The following is a 24,120-nucleotide window of genomic DNA, read 5'->3' as shown; positions in this document are numbered from 1 at the left end:
TGTGGGGCACATTCAATAGGAAGTAAACTGTGTTTAGCAGCTCTTGTCTGACTTTGTCCTCTCTCCACTCCCCAAAATCTAGAGTCCCCAACATATGATGTTCACACAAGGGTCTTCCACAGACTCGAGTGAACTAACTGGGAGCCCTGCTGCTGATCTGACGTTCTCCTGCACAGACACTGACTCAGCTCAGATCTTCACACGTTCACTCCTTCCACCCTACTCACACAATGGAATGAGAACATCTGGCCCTCAGAAACGATGCAACTGTTAATTTTACAAAACAAGTGCAATGTTATTTACAGGAGATACAAAGCCTTAGAGAATGCTTCCAACTGGTGAAGATGACTCACTGTGTGGGCAGCTAGTGTTAGATCAGGCCATTCTTTTCTTAGTTAAAATTAAATTTTCATATGTAATATGAAAACAGATAAATTATGAATACACTGGGCCAAATTCTGCACTCATATGCTCACATTCATTGCTCACTGAAATCAGAGATGCATGTGAGAATCTGAGGGCTGAATTTGACCCATGAACTCTACCTATTATCCTAAAAGTTATTTTTACTGGGTTTGCATTTCGTACCCAATAAAGGAAGAAAAAAATATTCATGTCACAATGCTTAATAGGAGACTCAGCTAAGTTTTAACTACTGATTGGACAGTTGTGCTAAATACTACAATACTAGGTGTTCTAGAAAAACCATCAATAGGTGAGAGAGACAGAAATTAGCGATTGTATGTGGTGACATTTTTCTTCAGCTAAACCTTCAAAATTTGTTTTAAATTCTCATGCAAGCTAAATTTGAACCAAAAAGTTAACACTTTCACTTGAAGTATTTATCTACAATATGTGGGCTTTAAAAATCTCTTACCTGGATTAGTTGTAAAAATGGTTTTTGATATAACAGTTGCAGTCATGCAGTTCCTAAATTTGTCAAAATTTATTCTCAGCTCTGATGCAAATATTACTGTGCACAAAAACATAATTCTTTGTTATTTTAAATGAGTATCACACTAAAGATAAAAAACAGCAGCAGAAATCTTTCACAAAAACATAGAAAAGGGATACCTGTTTCTCGTGGCATCCAACTTTGTGCAAGCTGGATAGATTCATTATCCCAACTAAATAAAAAAAATCTCTGTTTATTTAATAGCGAAAGCATTGGGAACATGGGTGACAAAACATGAAAAATAGTAGGTGTAAGCCTTTATGCCATTAAGGAGCATTAATTCCCCTCATCCTTCCCCAAAATATTAAACAAAGATCTAATTATAGGTTAAAATGGTCAGAATGACCCCAATCCAGCCTTTAATTGTACATGAACACTTCTGTGTGCATACCATTATTTGTATATGCAAACTACTGGGTTTATACAACCTGTATTTGTATGCCATGTGCACAAGCACAAATGCTTTTGGGTGTACAAATTATATCACCTGTACACCCAAATGGTTATGCAAACACAATTATGGGCACATTTTGAAAATGTAGCCCACCAAGGAACTACAAAACTTTCCTATGTTATCTCTAAGTGCTTGTTTTCATTTTAATCCCATTTTACCCTAACTCTGCTTTATTATTAGCATTATTCCCATTATTAACTCTGCTTTAGTCTTTTATCATCTTTTATATTCCCTTTTTAACTGTTTGGTTTGTGGAGGGAATGCACTGCACTTACAGCTATTTTTAAATGGCAAGTGCTGTATAAATGCATATCTAATAGTATGTTTACTTGATATTTGCTAGGAGATTTAATTATAAAACAGTTTACCTGTGAATGTGATGATAGGCACGTATAAGTACATTCATGCAAAGGTAGACCTATGTTTGGGGGCAAACAGTACATCTCTTTGCATAAATAAAATGTCTATTGGTCTGATTGGCAACAGTTTCTTTATTATTCCATACCACTGATGACCTTTCATAATTTATTTGTAGCTCAGCTTCACTCTGACACTCTTGAGCTGTAAGTTTGTCAATAACTCCTAGAAATTGATAACCTATCCAAGGTCACAATCAGATATCCTTTATATGTAATATTGTTTAATGGATACTGCTGCCATGTAATAAATACTGCTGCCTCATCAGAGTGGCCACCCAATTAATAATGTATTTCAATTAACTAACTACAAGATTATGGCAGTATTTGCTACATTCAATTTATTCTCTCTGTATCTACCCAGGCTTTAATTTGTGTATTTGAATAATGATTTAGTACATAATTTACCAGATCATTGCAAAGGACAACTCTGTTTCATCATACAGCTTTACTTCACACCTCTGACCTTTCCTTTTGTCTGAAGTGGTAAAGTACTTTGGCTCCCCAACCTTGAAAAGAAAAATATTACTATTCACCTAAAATATATAGAAGAATTAAAAAGAATCAAGCTAGAAAGGAAGAGTCAAAATGATTAAAATATATAAAAAATGACAACAGGCAAGAATACAGAATGAGTTTGCATCCCTGACTGTCTTAGCTAATAGCCACTGATAGCCTACCCTCCATGAACTTATCTAATTCTTTTTTGAACCCAGTTATAGTTTGGCCTTCACAACATCCCCTGGCAACAAGTTTCACAGGTTGACTGTGTGTTCTGTGAAGAAGCAGAGTTTGACAGTGTTGTCTTTAACCCCCAGAGAAAACCCCCAGTTTTATTTCATAAAAACTGAATGAGTTATATATGTGAAGGTATCCATGAACACTCTGGTTTACTTTGAAAGAAATGTTGATTTCCAGATATGCATATCTTCTATGCATGTGCTGAGATGATCCCAAAAAAGTGTGTGATTTGGAAGGTTTCCATTCTCATAAATCTTCACTGAAATCACCTATACAAAACCTACTTACTGAAAGTACCAGGATTTGGCCTAGCATATACACTTGAATGTATTTCAGAAAAGCAGGATTGGTGTTCATAGACAGACCATCAGTACAGTAGTTGCAATAAATTCCTGAACATATCTGGGGCGCTTTTGTGATCTCAAATATGCAGGTATACCTTGTGTTCTCAAACCTCTTGATATTATATTTGCAACGTAGATCTTTTAAGCGACAGTATGTGCTGTTGTGTGCCTGCAATTAGAGCTTTACACAACCCAAAGAAGTCCTAGCATCCCAAAACTTAAATATTACATTTATTAACTAATTTTACACTCTAATTTTTACTTTATAAAAGTGGACTTGTATGTATGATATGAACACTGAAATAAGTTATCCCCTTGTATTTTTGTATCAGATAAAGCAACATATTATATACATCAATCCTTGTTTCATTTTCTTATGAATATTAAAAAATAATGTCACTTGTTACCCTTACTTTGTATTAACTCAATCCATATGATTGCAGACCAAGACAAAAGAAAATAATTGCTTCAGGCAGCCATGACCCTGTAAATCTAAATCTACACTGACATCAATCAGGGCTTCAGCAGAAAAAAAAAAAAACCCTCTTCATTTTATTGTAGCACTTCTAACTTACCGACTTCACTGCGGCAAGCACATTAATGATTCTTCCATCAAGGCTTTGCCCATTTGCAACAATGTCACCCAGAGAATAGTAATCGTGAGGATCCTTTACAGGTAGATGCAACAGGGAAAGCAGCTTGGTGTCCACTTCATAGCAGCAACAAATTTTGACCACTGAATGGGTCTCACTGAGCAATAATTTGTAGCAGCTAAATTGAATACATAAAAAGTGTTTCACACATCACCAGTACACTATCCTGTGAAAAGTTACATCAGTTCATAGCGAACTATGTCAGCTGATTTTTTTTTGATAGGATTATTACTGAGGATGATAAAAGGTTAGGAAATGCAAATTGTTACATCTTGATAACAACATGTCAGTTCTTCGTCCTCAGGAAAAATGACATGATTATGTTACGCTTCATAGATATTTACTACCAAGAAGTCAACATGCATTATTAACAGTGTAAAACATAAATCCAGCACTCTTTCAGCACTTCACAAGTAGTTTTTATTTTGTGATATATATACTCCATGTAATGAAACATTTAAAAAGTGCTTTACAAAGTGTTAAATTACATACTGTTAGGGTAGCAGCTCAGTGACAATGTCTATAGTACTTAGATTGTAAACTTTTTGGGACAAATACCAGTAATACAACTACTACTAAAACACACACACACACACACACACACACACGCCAGGATAAAGGAGTTCCCTCTCCACAGATTCAAATGCCTGAAGAATATATGAGAAAAGGAAAAGATCCTTGCTTTTCCTTCTCAAACAAACAGCCCTCAATCGATATCCCATGCTGGAATTTGGGTAGATAAGGTTTGATTCAGTTGTTCAACATCTGTGACAAACTCAGGTCTGAGTGAGGACTTACAGGGCTAGTTAATCTCATTGTGCCATCCCAAAATTTCAGATACCTTTCACAAAGTTAACTGAAACCAAAATAATGGTGACACCATGTAAACTATTTTTAAAAAATAATGCTATATTGTACTAAACTGTCTTCCAGCTAAAGACATGCAAATGGATTTTGACAGGATTAAACATCTTTCCATAAAATTATTCAGTGTTTAATTAAACACAATGAGGCACAGTCATCCTTGGAATAAATTCAATTAACTTCAACATACTTTACTGCAGACATAATGTAAGTCAGGCTTAGCTACTGAGGATCTTTACTATATTACTACAAAAGCCAAAGGTCCACATCATGACTAAATATATTTTTCTTGTAAGTCTGTTTGGCAGACTATATGACTATATATTGTTCAGGACACACAAGTGAATGAGGACAGACACATGGATACATTTTAAACAGCAGGCCACAACTTTATTAAAATGTAACATCACTATCTGCCCCGTTTCCCCATAACAGGCATGTGAAGTGGGTCCAGTGTGGGTTTTATAGGGCAATTACCATAAAGCTCACAACTCTCAGGGTATACTTTTCACTGCCTACCCCAAGGATTCAACTTGCTCTTCTGAATCCTCTCACCTTTCCCCCTGCAAAGAGGATAGAGGGTCCCAAAGAGGGACCCCATTCTGCAGGGACTTCAGGTCTCCCTTTTTTCCCCACAGATCTAGGATCCACCAGCAAAATCCTACATCTCTGATATTCTGGTTGCTGGCTGTTTGGTCTTTTATCCACATTGGACACTGGCCATAAATTGTGATGATGAACATTCATAAAGTTCCTCACATGAAATTCCTAAATTCTATACCTATTTAACATAATTGTGTCTCCTGGACAATATGAGGAAGGAAGGGACCAAAAAAAAACAAAAAACAAAAACCAGGCCACAGCCAATGTGTCCCTGATGGAAAAAATTCCTTCCTGATCACTTAAACAGTGATCGGTTAGACCCAGAGCAACCTAAAAACATAGTTCCTATATAACATGACAACAGGGAGAGGGGGTGGGTTCAGCTAAAAATAGACAAGAGGCTTGTAAAGCACCTAGGCCATGGTTTAAGTAAATGACTGGGGGAAGCAATAGCCAATCTCTCTAGCTGGCCAATGGGCAGCAGAGCACTCAGTACCCCAGTACACACCCACTTTTAACAAAGTTGTCCAGCTCCTTACAGGTCCAATCAAGTATCCCAGCCATTAAATCGGTGGTGGTAGGGTATGGAGGAAAGCATGGATGCATGAAATTAATCTTGCAATTTTCCAAGGGAAAATTGCCTTATAATAACTGTGTAGTCTGACAATTATAGACAATATTAATCATGATCATTCCACAAAAGAAGCTGGAAGTCTACTTTAAATTTACCTAGGAGTTGTGGGATTGAATTTTTCTTCCTTTTCTAGCTCCTTTGTTTGTACTAAAGGATTTTCAATTGTCACTGAAATGAAATATAACATTGAAAAGTAATATTAAATTATTTTAAAAGGAAGAGTACAGATATGTACAGATAAATGTATCTGGGCAATTATTTATTTGTTCTAGGTTAGATTGCAAAAATTGACAGTTATTACAAATAATTTAAAAGTGCTTTAAGAGTGAAATTCTCACCTGTGCAGAGGGGTCACACAAGGACAATATACTATGTCTCACTTAAGCCCTCAAAATATAGCTTATGTGGAACTAAAGTGGTGCACAGTCCTTGTGCAGGCTTTTTTTCACCCTGTAGGCCTGATCCAAAGACCACTGAACACAATGGGACTCTTTCTACTGATTTCAAGAGACGTTGGCACAGGACAAATAAATCAACAGCTGTAGGGATTTTTTTAGCGGATTGTGTTGGGGATTTTTTTGGTGGAGGGGAGGGGTTGTGTCTAGTCATTTAAAAAATTATAACTGTCATAAAGAAGTAAGCAAAAATGCTAAATTTATCTTAACACACAATTCACTTTTAATGATTAATAATAATTGAGCACAATATTAAAATGTGGATCCATTAACTATGGATGGGTTCTGAGTGGCAATATTCAGTGTTTATATCTGTGGGAGGGGCGCTGTTGACAACTGTTGTAGCTTTGACTTTAAATTCTAAAAGGTTTACTCCCTCTTCCTCTATACTTATATAACTGAACAATTTGTTTCCAATTAAATTGTTCTCATAATCATCAGAGGAAAATATAGTAAAACCGCAAATGCATAACACTGATTTACAGGAAAAAAAATATTCAAACAGAAATATGTTAGGAGTAAACTCCAACTCACCACAGTCACCTACTCTAAAACTTTCTGAAAGTGACCTAACATACTCCTCTCTGCCCCAAGAATTTACATTTATAAAGTAAGCTGGTGAATCTCGAATGGTAAAACTGAAAGTGTATCTCTCAGATCCAATGTCTAAAAAGAGAAACAATGCTTTTAATGTCAAATATGCATCAAAACATGTCAATTTAATCTGATATTAGTATTATTATACTTGACCAGATTTTGCCATAACTTTTATTTAAAGTGTTAAATAAGTTAGTGTACAGAAATTTGGTAAATACCACTAGAGGTCAGCAGATTTTTTAATTATGAAATTTGGTGTTCATGAATGGGAGCTGTCTGGCACCAATAAATACTATGGTTCAAACAGATGCTGTGCAAGTCTCCCCACACTACTTTGGCAAAGCACTTGTCATCCAACTTTTAATGGAGTATTATATTCTGTAACATCACATTTAGGAGTGTAATTCAGTAGATATGCACCAAAAATGTAATGTGTACATCAGAGAAAGATTTAAGATCAGTCAACTATAAAAATATATAGCAGTGCAAAATGATAAAGCAACACTAAACAGAGAACATATTGAGCTAACTTCTCTTTGGTATAGCTCCACAGCAGCCAACAGATAAGAGAATTTGGCTTACAGCAACCTCCCCAGGAATAAAACTGGCATGAAGAAGTGTAGCTATGAGGCAAAAAAAGCTCATGGGTTGAGATCCTCACCTCTGCTCCAACCCCTTTACACTGCTCAAATGGGCTGGAGCACTGATTCCCCCAGGGCAGGCAAACAGCCTTAAGGCTGCCTCTGGAGGACCTGTTCGCAAACCCTTGCAAAGACCCACATGCCTGGGGACAGAAGGGACTCATTGCAGGGCAGGGTCAAAGCTCTGCAGAGATTCCAGGCAGCAATGCAGCCAATAGGGTAGTCTGGAGAAGCCACCGTAACTTAGTTATACCAGGGGCCTCTCCAGCGCTTGGAACAGTCAAGTATCAGGAGGGAGCAAAGATGACAAAAAGCCACCTTCACTCCCTCCTCCTGCCGGGCTGCAATTTCTTTGCTGAATACAGAATCCCATCCATGAAGCTGTCTTTGGATCATGCTGCACTGTAACATTTGTTATTTGTAAGTTTTCAATAAAAACTGTATGGTGATCCACACACAGCAAGAACAATTCTGATTACAATTACATGAACACATATCTTAGTATGTATTGTGAACCACTGAATTTAAAAGTTATGCAGATACTTTCCTAGAGAGGATTCTTCTCCTTGGGAGTGCCAGCAGCAGGACTGAGCATTGAATGTCAGGGAGACTGAAGTATCCTCTCTCCCTGAAGGCATTTCCTAACAATATCTGTGCCATACCTGTTCTCTGGATAAACAGACAACCTCACTCTTCAGGGCTGTCAGTTTGGTACCTTTCAATTCCAATAAATTACATACAAAATACTGTTTTCATACAATTTAAAAGATATACAGTCTATGAATCTGTGCCATTGAGATCCAAACAGCCCTATTTGCTTCACTCTTCAAATACATCCTTGACGCTTCTATTAAGACAAAGAATTAACATAAAAAACAGCAACATTTCTGGAATGTTCTCAATTAGAAAGGGGCCAAAATTGGCATCATCCCCCCCCCCATGCCCTGAGGTGGGGTTAGGAACTATGGATCTCAAGCACCTCTGCTTTGGGGTTTTGGAAAACAAAACTGATGAGACTTTTGCCAAGTTAATGCTGTTCCTTCTGTCTCCGAAAAAATAAGCTTGATCTTTTCTATTTTTTTAAACACAAAGAAAACTAAATATTTTTTGTTTTACTCATACAAGCCAAAGTTACACCACATGAGAAACTGAAATTAAAAAAAAGAACTCTACTTTTTCGGTCTGGAAAACCTTTGACATCTGTTTTCCCAATAACTACACCGATTATACTCTGAAAAACAAAAAACATTATAGAATACAAATATTAAACACAGGTGCATATGATAAATTAGATTTCATGGACTTGTTATGCTCTGATGATAATAAACATACAGTATTATTGACTGATAACCATTTTAATGTATTTATTCCACGGTGCCATATCAACTAATGGCTTAAGCAGAAACATTCAGGTTTTATAAGAAAAAAAAGTAGAAACTAGTACAAAATGGTAAAAGAGGCCGAAACATTTGCCTGGGTAAAAAGCTGTGGGAAGAAAAAAGGTTACCTAAAAATGTCTATAATTTTGGCAGTCTTCCCCTCAGATAGGCAGGGATAGATGGACTATGTTGTGGGCATGGTACGTGGCTCCCCAAAGTGTACTGAGCCAAGATCTGCTTAAATTCACAATGGAGAGAGACCCTGTGGCTTTCAGCCTCATTGTTATTATTTATATTACTGTAGCAGTCATTGACCAGGATCCCACTTGTGCTAGGTGCTGTACAAACACAAAAAATGGTCCCTGCCCTAAAGCATTTACAATCCAAGTATAAAAAAAGACAACGGATAGATACAGGCAAATGGGGAGTATACAAGGAAAGAATCCACATTGGTCAGCATGGTAAGCCGTGGTATTAGCACACAAGCAGCCTAACCATGGTCAAGTTTTTTGTGGGCATCACAGAAAAGGAGGTTTTGGAAGCAGGATTATGAGGTAGCTTTGCAGATGGTTATGCAGACTGCCTACCAAGGGTGAAAGACAGCATGGGAAAAAGCACAAAGGTGGTTGTTTGAAAAATTTAACAAGTGGGCAATGGAGCCTGGCATTGTGGGCTGACCGGAACCAGGAGTCAGCATCTCAATAGTGGATGAGAGGTGGTAAATTGAAGAGGATAGGGTGTGAAGGGCCTAAAAAGTGAAGAATGTCAAGCTGCCTACCGCTTCTGCAATCTTAGCATCACCAGTTTAGTTCCCACTAGTTGACACACTGCCATTAGATCTCTAGGACCATTCCAGTGGTCACAGAGCATGTATCATTTATATTTGCATTTTGGAATGGACAACATCTCTGCATAGCGCTTGCACTTACATTCAATGGATGTCCTGCAATTTTGTTGTTCCAACAACAAATGGAATATACGACCCAGTTAATTGGTATTTGCAAATGTAACAATTTAGTGGTCAATATAGGTTGAATTCTGCACTAATTTACAACCTCATGCTAGTCACCTATTTTTCTGGAAGTACACAGGGTAGGTCTGCTCAGAACCTAAGCCCATGTTTATAGTTTACTTTCAATCACTAGGTGGAGCACGGTAACTGTCCTATCCTATAGTTATTTAAAGGATTTCATTAAAAGCATGTGTTTAATACAGTGTAACTTCCTTGAGGTCTTCAACACTTTCTTTCATAAAGCATTTTCTATCAATCCACATAACATAGTTTAGTTTTTTTAAGCCAGGCTGGATGGCAATTAAATGAGCTTGCAACACATCCTGTATGTCATTGCTGGTAACAGGGAGTTAGTTCTTGGAATCTGAACAAGTGATTTAATGTCTTCTTAAAAACTTTAACCTGAAGTATAATTAATTTCAGCCTTTCCTAACAAAATAAAATTACACTACAGTAAACTAAAAACTAATTTTAACTAATTAAAATACGTACTCATTAGTTTAACATGTTAAACATGTATTGATAGATTTATTGTTTTTTAAATTATCTGCCCATCAAAAGCTAATTATAGAGTCAGGTTTAATTTGTAGTAATCGGATGTTTCTCAGATGAAAACAATTTGCTGCGCTCAAAAGTTACAATTTTGCTTTTAAAAGAGAATATATTTTAACTGAACTGGTGGATCAGTTTATTTGTGAGTGATGACAAATGACAAAGACTTGAATGCATTTTGCTGGGACAGGAAGAATTTATGAAAAGTTGAAAAATGTCAGCACAAAGTACCGAGGTGTGTGTAAAAAAATCTCATCTGGTTCAGTTCCTTTTGTGATTACCCAGCTTTCATTATTTAAAATAGACAAGAACACCAGACTAAATTGTCCTCTCCCATAGAAAAGCTGTGGCAACAGGAAAAGTACTTGGAAAATTCCATGTGTTTTCAACTCTGTTTCAATATAGCCCAGAATATTAAAATCTAAACTTGAAAAGCAAAGAATGAAAATTAAATATATGCATTGGGATTTCCTATTTTGAGAATACAAAGTCAATGAGCTAAAATGCAAAGGACAGTTATGCTAGTGTATATATCATAGGCCTAATCTTGCAAGCTTTACTCTCATGAATACAGTAGTCTTGGTCCTCACTCAAAGTGTTAACAGTTAAATGATAGAAAATATAATATAGATATATACATTAATAAATCTAAACACGGATCATAGAACTAACAAGCCGTACTAAATTTCACTGCTTAGTGAAACTGCTTTTTGTTGCACCTCATTCCCCTTCCTTTTTCTGTATGGTATCTTAATGTATTCTGAGGCTGAGTCCTTATCTTCTTATAATCTATTAAGTGTCTAGACCATTTTTTGTTTTAAATAATTAAGAAATAATAATAAACAAACCCATTGGGTATATAATCTTGAAATCTTTACTCCCACTGATGTCAGTGAGAGTTTTGTCTGAATAAATAAGGACTTCAGAATTTGCCCAGTGGGACTACTTATTTGAGCAGACGTTGCAGGATCAGGCCCTGTGTCCATAACTTTTAGCCAGAGAATATCACACATCCCTGATGTGTTGTGACTACATAGTGTTGTCTCTGTATGTGTAATCACTAATTCACCATTCATTTAAAACGATACAAAGAGGTCTCTGATACTTCCAGATAATGAATTGCCCAGTCAATATCTATACTCACACTACCGATAAGAACAGCAGCAATTTTCATTTTCCTGGTGTGTACACAAAGAAGGTACAGTACTTTATATCTAATAATTATACTGACGCTCTGAGTTTCTAAATACATGTCAATTACATAATTTTGCAGTAATATAATATAGTCAGATACAATTTCATTTGAGAACAAAAGTGCGACGTTGCTGAGACTTACAGGGCGAGCCAGATTTGGATGCAGATCTGAAAGCGCAACAAAGTTCTGGGTTGAAATGGAGTAGGCCATTCTTTATCTGTAATTTGAGAAAACGAATTTAAATCTAAAAATCAAAACAAATCACTTTGAACTATTCATACTGAAATTGTTAATAGAAGTAATTTTCTTTAAGAAATTTATTTTGACATGAAGAAGTTTGGTAAACAGCACCTCTCTTCTGTAAAAGTTTTAAATGCATTTCAGGGCTTCTCAACTAACAGTTTTCTTACTGTCCATGTTTGTATACATAGTCATTAATTTCATTTTCCATCCACATTTCCCACAGATATTTTGGGGTTTTAGTACTGAATGACTCTCTTAGGCCCTGACCTTGCAAATACCCACACGGCTTTTCCTACATAGGTAGTCCCATTGAACTTAATGGGATTGCTCACATACATAAAGTTACTCAGATGCGTAAAGTGTTTCTAGAGTTGTGGCCTTAATTTGAAGTTATTATTAAATACATATTATTTTTAAAAAATGAAGGCCCTATTTCCTTAGGCTTATTCTGCAGCAGCATGTTCTACTTCTGGCAGTATGAAAAAGGATTTCTAAGGGATGTTCAGTGCTAGAACACACTTTTTTCTCATCCTCAATTTATTTATTTATTTATTTACTAGCGTTTTGAAATTAACAACAATGTAATTATTTTCAAGATTCAAATTTTGATTGTAAAGGGCCCACTCCTGGGAAATACTGAGCACCCAAGACTCCCAGTACTGGGAGTGTGCCAGTGTTGGGCTCTAAAGGCTTTGTTAGCCTGCCTGAATGCCTTTTGTAATTTCAGTGTTTCAATTCCAGGGCAGCTCCCTGAGGCATTTATTGATACTTTGCAAAGCAGTATCAGATTCCCTCTTTTTATATAAAGAGCCATCAAGATGTCTAATACATAATAAGACATATTATATGTACAAATAATAGAATAATTGTCAGCATTTTTCAGAAGTCAGACCTGTAAAGTCTGGAGACATCATCTTCTTACAACTCACAACAATTGATACTTTGTGAGAGCTTTTAGTTGTTTTATCCTGCACCACCACCATTATATCTTTCGTAGTCATTGGAAATCTCTCTCACTTTCCTTTTTCCAGATATTATATATTTATATATTACTTTTCCTTTGACAGCTCATATGAGTTTTTAAAGACATTTTGTTTGATAGTTAAGGTGAGACTGACGGCAGTAGGAGTTTTGCCTGGTCTTTTGTGGCAGGTCTTTGTCAACATCTAATTCACCTTACTTTCAGGATGTCAGACACTAAATTCACTGATTGTTTCTGTTAATTATAGAAGATTAGGTAAGCTTTCGAGAGCTCTTTGAAATGAGCAGTTAGTTTATTTCTCCAAAATGAAATAAAATTTCCCAAGGCAACTACTAAATATCATCATCATGACATCATATGAAAATTAACATGATAGGGATGCAAGTAGCACTATGAAGAGTAGCAGAGGGAGATAAATACAGTACTTCCTATATGGAAGCTCAGAACATCCGTACACATTTAAGGAATTTTAGGATTCTCAGATTATGGTTTAAGTAATTTTCGAGATCTTCATTTTCTCAATTGATTATGATCTCTTATGAGAATCACAACAGAAACCTGTAGTGATTCCAAGCTATCTCCGGTGTCTCTAGATAGTATGTTCAAAAATTACCACCGGAGGCTCTAGCTTAATAAGAGTTAATGCTAAAGGATTTCACTACTATGTGGTCCACAATCACATCTTTCTTCAAACTCCAGAACATCTTATTTATACTTTTACCTTTTTAGTGACTAATCAAAAGGTAGAACTTGTAATTTGTTGTGGCTGATCCTATTAAAAGAAAAGTTTATAAAAACAAAAATCAAATCAAATCATGCTTAGATATTGCAATGATTTTACAAAGATGTACAGAAATAAATAAGTAGAAAAAGATAAAAAATAATTCCTATAAAATATCCACTCCTTTTCCCCCCCCCCTAATTCCACTGAAATGGAAGTTACATTTGTAACATCATTATCTTCTGCTTGTAGCTTTTGTTGTACTGAAAGTTTAATGACCCCAACTACCAAAGCTATAATATGAGCACTGAAAGTAACATTCAGATTCGCAGCCATCTGGTTTGTATACCCATGAGGCTACTGCAGAAGTCCAGGAAAAGTAAATGAATGGTACTTCTCACCCTTGTTGTTTCCTTTTTCCTCCTTGTCACACCTACAGCAATTCTATCTGGATCTCTCAGAGGGGAAAAAGTAGTATGAATTTTGTGTTTTGTTTTTTAAAAAGATGGATCATAGATTCATCAGAATATCCTAACATGACATCCATTTATTCCACCGTCCTGTATTCCCTTCTCTTACCATGGATAGAAAATATATAATAAAATATAAACCATTCTAAAACCATAAACTAACAAAATACTTTATGATAAACTTGGCTTGACAAATGAATCAAAACTTGTCATCTCCCACTGTATTTTGTTTTTTATTCTTTATTACACCAAAACTTACTTTGGGACAGACAATTTCTTGGAAATGTTAAATGAGGCATCCCTAGATCCCATAACAACATCTGGATTCTGGACATTCTTGCCTGCTCATAAACTTTAGTCCATCAACTATTATTAAATGAATATCACAAGATCCTGAATGCTGTGATTAACAATGACAAGCTAATAGTATATTATTTATTTAATACAACCAGGAAATGCTCATCTACATGAAATGGGATTCCTTCAGAGTGACTTCACAAATCATACAGCTTATGAAAAGAAAAAATGGCTCTAAAAAACAAGAGCAAGACATTTAAAGCAGAACAAAACTAGAAACAATTCATCTCTAGAACAATGTGCTTTAGTCCCACTGACTTCAACAAAACTTAAACATGTGCTTAAAAATTAAGCACACACTTAACTACTTTCCTGAATCAGGACCAGGTTCAAGGATGATGTTCCAATCACAGGGGCAAGGGGACACACAAATTTATGAAACAGTGATTTTAAGCAAAAAGGTGAATTCTCTATCCTCCTTCACAGAGGTGTGTTTTTCCTATAATGCTCCCAGATAAACTGCAGTAACATCAATGAGAGTAACTTTTGTGTGATGAAAAACAGATTTCCTCATTTTCTATGAAATATGTTATACAGAAGGTACTAAAGCAGACTGCGCATCAAAGAAAAATATCTGAAAAGCAAAGTAGAAAATCTTTAAAAGCATTTTAAAATGAAAATCTCATGGAAAGATTTCAGAGATTTATTTTAGAACTACTGTTTACTATGGCCCAAATCCTTCTCCTATTCAATTAAATGGAAAAATTGATATTAACGTTAAATGGGAAGAGGCTCATGCCCAAATATATCTCCAAGGCATCTATCAAAACACACTGTTCCTCAAACACACTGTTAAATAATTTACCACACACTGAAACGGAATTCAGTAAAAAAGATGAACTCAAATGACCTATGTATCAAACGGAAATTAAACAGGCTATTAAAGATTTAAAAGTAAAAAATGCTACTGGCTCAAACAGCTAAATTGTAACATTCAATACCATGAATCACTTGTCTTTTAATGAGAAATAGAGGGCCCAACCCTGAGGTACTGAACACCCTCAAGTCCTATTGAAGTCAATAGGAATTGAAGGTACTCAGGACCTTTTCAACTCCTCCCAGGACCAAGCCGTTACTGAACAGGGAGGATAAGGGCATTTTTCCACACAGGGTGATATAATTATGTTGGAAAAACTAAGCAGAAATCTTTGATGGGTCAAAAGTATCAACCCAGCTCTTTAATACATTTTATACCACGCTCTTCTATACACGTCTTGATCAAGTGACACCTCGTTACCTCAAAGGGGAACCAAGGTAACTCTCTATGGCTAGTGGTGTAGGTACCTAGAAATAAGACAAGCCCCTTTTACTGAGAAGAGCAGACCCGCCCTCTGCCCTGTCTGTCACCGGTGGACTGGTATACCGGCAGTGACGTCCGGGACCTGCACGCGCTGGGTAACGGGAACCCGCGGAGGAGGAGCACTGGAGAGTTCCTCCGCCTCTTGGAACAGAAGAAGCGGACCGAGAACCCTCCGATGGTGACGTCCCCAGGAAGAGGAGCAGGTAAGGTGACACACGCCTTCTTCTCTCGTCTCTTCACTTCGGGAAAGGTGGTATCCCTCGACGACGCACGGATGCTGCGAAGGCCTGAACCACGCACGCACAGTCACTGCGCCACTTGTCTGTGGTCCCAGCTCTTTTATGCAGTTTTTTGGCGGGAAAACATGGTACGGTCCCAGAAAAGGCGGGAAACAGTCTGAGGTAAAATTGTCCTGGAGATCGCCCAGTGGCGGGAAAAACCAGTTTGATCAAGTTATAACTAGGCCAGGATGACAGGGCACAAAGGGGGTCGGGGGGGTCACAAGATGGAGTTTACAAAATGGGGATTCAGACTCCATTTTGAACTGCTGCTATATCCTTACAAATTACATATTGGGTTTAACATATACTGTTATAGTTTATTAAAATATGTGTAACAAATCACACCCAACAGTCTCATCCCTTATCCCTCAGTTATCCTTTACATATTTTATTATATTGATGTAACATGACTGCAGTAATATGGGGGTGGGTTGTTTAGTTTGGTTGTTGCACTTGTAAGAGCAGTTATGCAAGGTCTTGGCAACATTGCTGTATGGACCTGATCCAACACCATTCCAGATAGGTTCTTATACTGCGCTCGTCACCTTAGTATCTGAGCTCCTTCCAGTAATATGCTAACTAAGCAACATGACTACACATCTGATATATGTTGTTTGTCCTCTCATCCTCTCCCTAGAGGGAGAAGCAAGTGCCGTGTCTTGTTTCAGTTGAGTTTTTAATTTCTGTTTGGTTGTTTTTAGGCTATATATAAAAATAGCCTACATGCCACCGTTACTCAATCTGAGGTGCCAATGAAGTCAAGAGGGGCTTTGCTGGAGTCCGAGTCGGGAGGACTGGGGCGGTAAGTGGTGATTGTTAGAGCTAGGCAAATCTGTGGATATTTGCGGTCCATTTTTGCGGATCAGATGCGGATACAAATTTTGGACCCGTGCAGGGCTCTAATTATTGTCACTTATTCAACATTTGCCAAGATGCCGTAAGGAGCAACGATTATTGGGGTGGTGACACCGGCTCAGCCAGTCCCAACACAACAGGGAGCTCTGCCTGCAAACCCACACCGACCTATGGCCCATCCTTACTGGATGGCCTGCAGTGGCTGCCTGCAGTGGCTGCCCTTGGGAGGACCAGAGGGTTGGGGCAACAGGGGCGGGTGTCAATGGGGCCAAGGGTGGGAGGGCAGGGAGTGTGTGGGTGAAACAGAAGGGAGCCCCAGGGCGGGCTGGTGAGGTCCCTGGGGCAAGAGGAGGAGTACAGAGGTGGGGGGCCCCATGGGGTCCTGGAGAGGGGCACCCGCAGGGTGGGGGCCCCCCACCTCTATGCACCCCCTGCACCCCAGCCCTTGGGAGGCCCCCACCTCCGCATGCCCCCTGCACCCAAGCCCTTGGGTGGTCCCCACCTCCATGCACCCCCTGCACCCCAGCCCTTGGGAGGCCCCCACCTCTGCATGCCCCCTGCATGCCAGCCCTTGGGAGGCCCCCACCTCCACGTGCTCCCTGCACCCCAGTCCTTCGGGGGGGCCCCACCTCCACGTGCTCCCCGCACCCCAGTCCTTAGGGGGGGCCCCACCCTCCATGCACCCTCCCATCCCCCAGGCCCTGGGGAGCCCCACCTTCGCATGCCTCCCATCCCCCCATTCCTTGGGGGGCCCCCACCTCTGCGTTCTCCCCACACCCCAGCCCTTGGGTGGTCCCCCAGGGCTGGGGGGGGCAGAGGTGGGGGGACCCTGAGAGGGCTACAGAGGAAGGGGCGGAGGTCTCCAGGAGCCTTGGGGTTCTTAGGGGAGGGAACCCCCACCCCCCAAGGTGGAAGCGGGGGAGGGGGATCCAGCAGCTCACCAGCAGCGGCACCCCTCACCCGCCGCCTCTCTCCCTCGCGATCTGCACGCTCTCTGAGTGGGAAAAAGCACCGGCCTGGAGGGCAAGTTGCTGAGTCTCTCAACCCCTGCGGCAGGGCTCGAAAGCCACCTGCACGTGCAGATGCAAGGCGCAGGCCTGAAGGCCCCATTCAGCAAAGCACATAAGCAGGGGCTTGACTATAAGTATGTTTGAATCCCGTTGCAATCCAAAGAGCTTGGCCACAGGAACAGAATGAAGCACATGCTTCAATTTAAATATGCATTTAATCCCAGTGAAAAGAATAAATGGACACAAATCAGATGTCAAGAATTATAACATTCATAAACCAGTCGGAGAACACTTCAATCTCTCTGGTCACGCAATCACAGACATGAAGGTCGCTATCTTAAAACAAAAAAACTTCAAATCCAGACTCCAGCGAGAAACTGCTGAATTGGAATTCATTTGCAAATTGGATACTATTAATTTAGGCTTAAATAGAGACTGGGAGTGGCTAAGTCATTATGCAAGGTAGCCTATTTCCTCTTGTTTTTTCCTACCCCCCCCCCCCCCCCAGATGTTCTGGTTTAACTTGGATTTAAACTTGGAGAGTGGTCAGTTTGGATGAGCTATTACCAGCAGGAGAGTGAGTTTGTGTGTGTATGGGGGTGGGGGGGATGTGAGAAAACCTGGATTTGTGCTGGAAATGGCCCACCTTGATTATCATGCACATTGTAGGGAGAATGGTCACTTTGGATGAGCTATTACCAGCAGGATAGTGAGTTTGTGTGTGTGGTTTTTGGGAGGGGGGTGAGGGGGTGAGAGAACCTGGATTTGTGCAGGAAATGGCCCAACTTGATTATCATGCACATCGTGTAAAGAGTTGTCACTTTGGATGGGCTATCACCAGCAGGAGAGTGAATTTGTGTGGGGGGGTGGAAGGTGAGAAAACCTGGATTTGTGCTGGAAATGGCCCAACCTGATGATCACTTTAGATAAGCTATTACCAGCAGGACAGTGGGGTGGGAGGAGGTATTGTTTCATATTCTCTGTGTGTATATAAAGTCTGCTGCAGTTTCCACGGTATGCATCCGATGAAGTGAGCTGTAGCTCACGAAAGCTCATGCTCAAATAAATTGGTTAGTCTCTAAGGTGCCACAAGTACTCCTTTTCTTTTTGCGAATACAGACTAACACGGCTGTTACTCTGAAACCAGTGAAATTAATGCGACTACTCATGTGCTTAGTTTTAAGCACGTGTTTAAATGCTTTGCAGAATCAGGTCATTAGTGCAGAGGTTACAAGACAGAAATTACCTAATGCTGAAGAAAAATTATCATTTGTCCAATGTTATCGCACCAGTCACCTTAAAGAGAAGCTGTTCTTGTTTTCCTACAAAAAGATCATTTGATTTCTCTTCCCTAGTCAAGGTCTTTGCAAATATTCCTTCTCCTTCTTGGAGTTATTTTTAAAAAGTATTTGTATACAGTTATAACTGTAGTTTCAATTTGCTGTAGGCAAATTGTTCTGTCACCCCCCAAAAGCCCTTTCCTCACATAGCCAGGATTTTTTTTTTTTTGGCCATACAATATCTTCAATTTAAAAAACAACAATATAAATAGTCTTCAGTTATACTAAAATTATGCATATATATTACTTCTACAAAAGCAATAAATTAAGGAATATAATTCATATTTTTGTCTCTGGCTTGTTTTGGTGTGTTTTTAATTTAAATAAATGAATAATTGCGGAAAGCTACATCTTGGTAAGCTAACACAGTCAGGCTCAACACAACAACACCATGACCACTCTTTCATGAGAATCATCCTGCTTCACTGCACATTACATTTGGTTCCAGAGATCAGCTTTTCAGAGAAGGACTGTACTGTCTTAATAATGAAGTCAGCATCTCTGATGTGCAAAGAAATGGTTTCTGCCTTTTCTGGTAACATTGCTGTGCAATAGTTTTGTCTTCTTAACAATAGCATTGACCTGTCAATACAGCCCTGATTAATATGAACAGAAATGAGGGCAACACATGACTAGTTCTTGCCACTTGATAAAGAAGTCAAGGGTGACTGAGCAAAGGTCAGAGCTGAAATAGTTTGCATATATGGCGAGAGAAATTATATCAGATTGCATCTGTCATCTCGTCAGAAAATGCCAGGTGTCAAACAGTCAACACAACACAGTATCCATATCACTGGTACAGGTAATATTATTTAAAACAGGAGTGGGCAAACTTTTTGGCCTGAGGGCCACATCGGGGTGCGAAACTATATGGTGGGCTGGGTAGGGAAGGCTGTGCCCCCCAAACAAATGCAAAATAATTAAAAAATCATAACCCGAATTGTGCCTGCCTTACTCAGACAAGAAGTCTCATATGTGTAATGAAATGGGAATTTGGCCCATAGAATCTGATCCAAAGCCCAGTGAAATCAACTTGGATTGATCTGAGTGGGTTTTGGATCAGGCTCTTACTGAGCTATGAATACACTGTAAGTGGAAAACTCTTTAAAAAATATTGTACCTGCAGTTGGATCCCTTGCTTCTGTCATCTGAGACAGTGAGAATAGAGTCCAGCTTGCTGTTAGAGGTCGACTGATGTGGATATTTGACTCAAAAAAAAAAGTCTGTAATTGTGAAGTATGTGGCTTCCCACCTCTGTCCTTTATAGTTTTACATTAAGAAAGCTGTGTGTGCATCCCCACTCATGGCTTACAGATCTTTTGAAATTAATCTACAGTGCACTTCATTCCATAAAAAATATTTTCTATAAAAGCTATTGAGATTGGTTCTGCACCTTGATGATAGAGGTTCTGTAAACACCCAAGAGAGGTCCAAACTAAAGCCACGTCATGTTTAAGTCTCTTTGAAGTCACACACTTAAGTGCTCTCCTGAATCAAGACCTTAAACATCAGAATGTAGTATCCCACATTTTTCACAAATTTGGATTCTCATTCAGATTGGCTCAGATCTGTCTCTAATATACATCAAGCCACACACACAGAGCTATAATGGGACTCAAACTCAGCATTGATTCTTACCCACAGCACATGGACATGAAATAATGCAATCCCTGATTTCCACAATGATGCAGTATACAAACTGTAAACCTCACAGTAACATCCTGAATTTTGTATGCTCTTGATTGAAGGGTGTACTCCAGTTTGTTAGCCTGTGACACTCATAAGAATCCTTAAGAGAAATGTACCACAAGAAGAGCTCCCATGTGAAGGCTTATAAGTACGTATCCTTGGAAAATGTGTTTTATTTAAACTACACATAAATGCATCCTTACTGAAGTTTGAAGAATAATTTTGTGGGATTAGAGATGGGCCAGTTCCAACAGCTGCTTCCGCCCCTGAGATCCAAATACCCACAAATTTTGGCAAAGTTTGTATCCAGATCTAAACTTCACAGCCAACCTCTCAATCTATAGCAGGCAGAACTAGAAACACTCCCAAAGTCTGGGAAAGTTCAGATCCAAAATGCAAATTTGTGTATTTCGGGCCTGTCTATGCGGGGCATACCACAATCATTAACTTGTTTGCCACATTTAAATCCACTAATTGTTACTTCACTTATAGTGTGAAAAAAATGGTAGGTGAGTCACAGATTGGGAATGGATGAAAAAACAGACGAACCAGAGTTTCTGAATTAAGATAATCAAGCTATGCCTCCAAAGGGCCCAGTTATTGCTACTTGGCTAAATCCTGAGACTTTTTCATATTTCACTCTGACAGTCCCAGATCCTCAAAGGTATTTAGGTACTAAGTGGGAGTTAGCCCCCTTTAAAGATCTGGGCCTCAATCCTTATGTAGGCAAAAGATCATTCACATCTATGAGAATTTGCCTGGTAAGGACCTCAGCATTTGGTCCATTGAGTTTTATTTTTTGTTTGGAATTCTTTTGATGTTTACACCGTCATGAGTATTTTACGCTGTGCCATGCTGGATCTATTTTTTCACTAGTTTAAAGAGACAATGGGCCAGATCTGTAGCTGGTATAAATCAACAGGGCTTCACTGAAGTCAATGGAGCTACTGCCATTTACACCAACTGAGGATCGATATTTTTAAATCTCATTGACTGTGATATCCACATTCACTGCCTAATGCACTTGGATGGACAAATGCACTGCAGAATACTTTGCTCTGTAGTAAAAATTCCCTGGCTCTTTATTTTCTTTGCTAGCCCATACAACTCAATGTGTGCCATATTTCATAACTGAATTAAAATTTATATGTTTAGACATAATTTGTATTGATTCGAACACAGCACTCATGGGTTTTCATAGACAGCAGGAGAATGGAGCAGGCCATTTTGTCCATTTATGATACATATAAAAATTAAAAAAGAATCAATAGAATTCACTTCTATGTCATAAAATTTTTTTAGTCCTGATCAGTAATTTTGTGACCTTGAGGTCACAGCTATTGAAATCTTTAGTGTGGCCTGACAAATGCTCTGAATCAACTCCATACTACAGGATCTTTCAGTCCTTCAATTAAACAACTGAAAATGGATACCACCTGTGCTCTCTATATTTATTATGTCAATAAAGTCCATTATAATTATACTGTGCTGATGACAAATGGCATGCCAGAGAACTGATGGCCTGGTTTTTTAGGTAACCATTTTATACAACATGAACTATGGATCTAACTTTTTTTCAAATGCTTTGAAAATGCTTGGAATGGCTTCTGTATGAGGAGAGATTAATAAGACTGGAACTTTTAAGCTTGGAAAAGAGACAACTAAGGGGGTGGGGGCGTATGACAGATATCTAAAAAATCATGACTTGTGTGGAGAAAGTAAAGGAGGAAGTGTTATTTACTCCTTCTCATAACAGAAGAACTAGGGGCCACCAAATGAAATTAATAGGCAGCAGGTTTAAAACAGACAAAAGGAAGTATTTTTTCACACAACGCACAGTCAGTCTGTGGAACTCCTTGCCAGAGGATGTTGTGAAGACCAAGACTATAACAGGGTTCAAAAAAGAACTAGATAAATTCATGGAGGATAGGTCCATCAATGGCTATCAGCCAGGATGGGCAGGGATGGTGTCCCTAGCCTCTGTTTGCCAGAAGCTGGGAATGGGCGACAGGGGGTGGATCACTTGATGATTACCTGTTCTATTCATTCCCTCTGGGGCACCTGGAATTGGCCACTGTCAGAAGACAGGATACTGGGCTAGATGGACCTTTGGTCTGACCCAATTTGGCCATTCTTATGTTCTTAAATCCTGATAAACAGAAAGAGGGACTAACACATGGCTTACACCATTTTCATTAATGTTTTGCAAAACTATTGAATGGGCAGAAGATATTTCATGTACCCATAGGATTCTAATTGCACTAGAAGAAATAATACATAGGAAATCTGAAAACTTAAATACTAGAGATTATGAGCCTGCTTCTTATCTCAGTTACACTGATGTAAATCATCAGTAACTCCACTGGTCCCACCACTATAAAACTAGTTTAAGCAAGATCAAAATCAGGCCTCGTATTTATTTGAAGGCTGTTGTCAAAAAACTATTGGATTTCATGTGAATTCCAGTTATAAACAACTTTTGAAAGCACATACTTAATGGGACATAAGCACATGTATGTTTAAAGTTAAGCATGTACTTAAATGCCTCTCTGAATGAGGACTTTAGTGCTGCACATTTGTTCAAAGCACAGTTACCAGTTTCTCTCGGGTTTATCTAGTTTTAATTGCCATTTCTCACGCATATGCAGGTGTAATCTGACTGACTTCACTCCTTCCTTCACCTTTATGGCAACAAGTCATTGTTTGGATTCAAAGCTAGTAAAACAAGGGTGCTGTTGTGTGCCATCTCTGTGTGACTGTAGCTGGAGTGTAATGTTTTGTGGTCAGGTAACTCAGACCGTCAGCATTTTGCCTTGTGGTTTACTTTCATTTTCCTGCTCTTGTTTTCAACTAACCAATGTACCTGCATTTTGAAAAGACCATAATTTACTTTCCAGTCACACTTCTTGTTAAAATGAAGTTACAAGGTCTGTCAAAGAATGACATTAAAGAATCAAATCACAACAAAGTAGTCGTGCTCAACAGGTTATAGACACACAAGCCACTGAGGTGACAATAGCAACAACAAAACAATTACACTTTGAGATCTGATTACCTATTCATTCCAGATTGATAAAAATGTCAGGTGGGAAGGAGGGAAAAGGTTATTTTAATTAGCATATCAGTCCCAAGATTATATTTAATAACTCTGCCTAGCAAGACTGAGTCCTGCTCCATGACTGGGGATACTAGGTGCTACTGCAATACACATGAATCATAAATTATTATTATAATAATAATAATAATATAATATTAATAAATGAACTCACTAACTTGAAAATATTCAGCCAATTTACAAAGATTAAAGCAGATTCTCAAAGTTAGGTATTTTAAAAACAATTAACAGAACCTGCAAAAATATGTTGCTATCTCAAGGA

General features: G+C 38.6%; 1 protein-coding gene across 1 annotated transcript in view; it reads right to left on the bottom strand.

Annotated features, from left to right (window-relative positions):
* The window catches only part of MEIOB (meiosis specific with OB-fold), a 43,043-nt gene that overhangs the window by 4,284 nt on the left and 14,639 nt on the right, over positions 1–24,120 (bottom strand). The window contains exons 2-9 of the mRNA XM_073361371.1: positions 11,637–11,712; positions 8,531–8,588; positions 6,654–6,785; positions 5,760–5,832; positions 3,486–3,681; positions 2,234–2,334; positions 1,075–1,127; positions 878–973 (exon numbers count right to left, since the gene is read on the bottom strand). Coding sequence (XP_073217472.1) covers positions 878–973; positions 1,075–1,127; positions 2,234–2,334; positions 3,486–3,681; positions 5,760–5,832; positions 6,654–6,785; positions 8,531–8,588; positions 11,637–11,705 — 778 coding nt within the window. The 5' untranslated portion in view covers positions 11,706–11,712. The remainder of the gene's footprint in view (positions 1–877; positions 974–1,074; positions 1,128–2,233; positions 2,335–3,485; positions 3,682–5,759; positions 5,833–6,653; positions 6,786–8,530; positions 8,589–11,636; positions 11,713–24,120) is intronic.

This window comes from Lepidochelys kempii, chromosome 10 (genome assembly GCF_965140265.1).
Source record: "Lepidochelys kempii isolate rLepKem1 chromosome 10, rLepKem1.hap2, whole genome shotgun sequence".
Lineage (NCBI taxonomy): Eukaryota > Metazoa > Chordata > Testudines > Cheloniidae > Lepidochelys > Lepidochelys kempii.
This window is presented reverse-complemented; position numbering and strand designations above follow the sequence as displayed.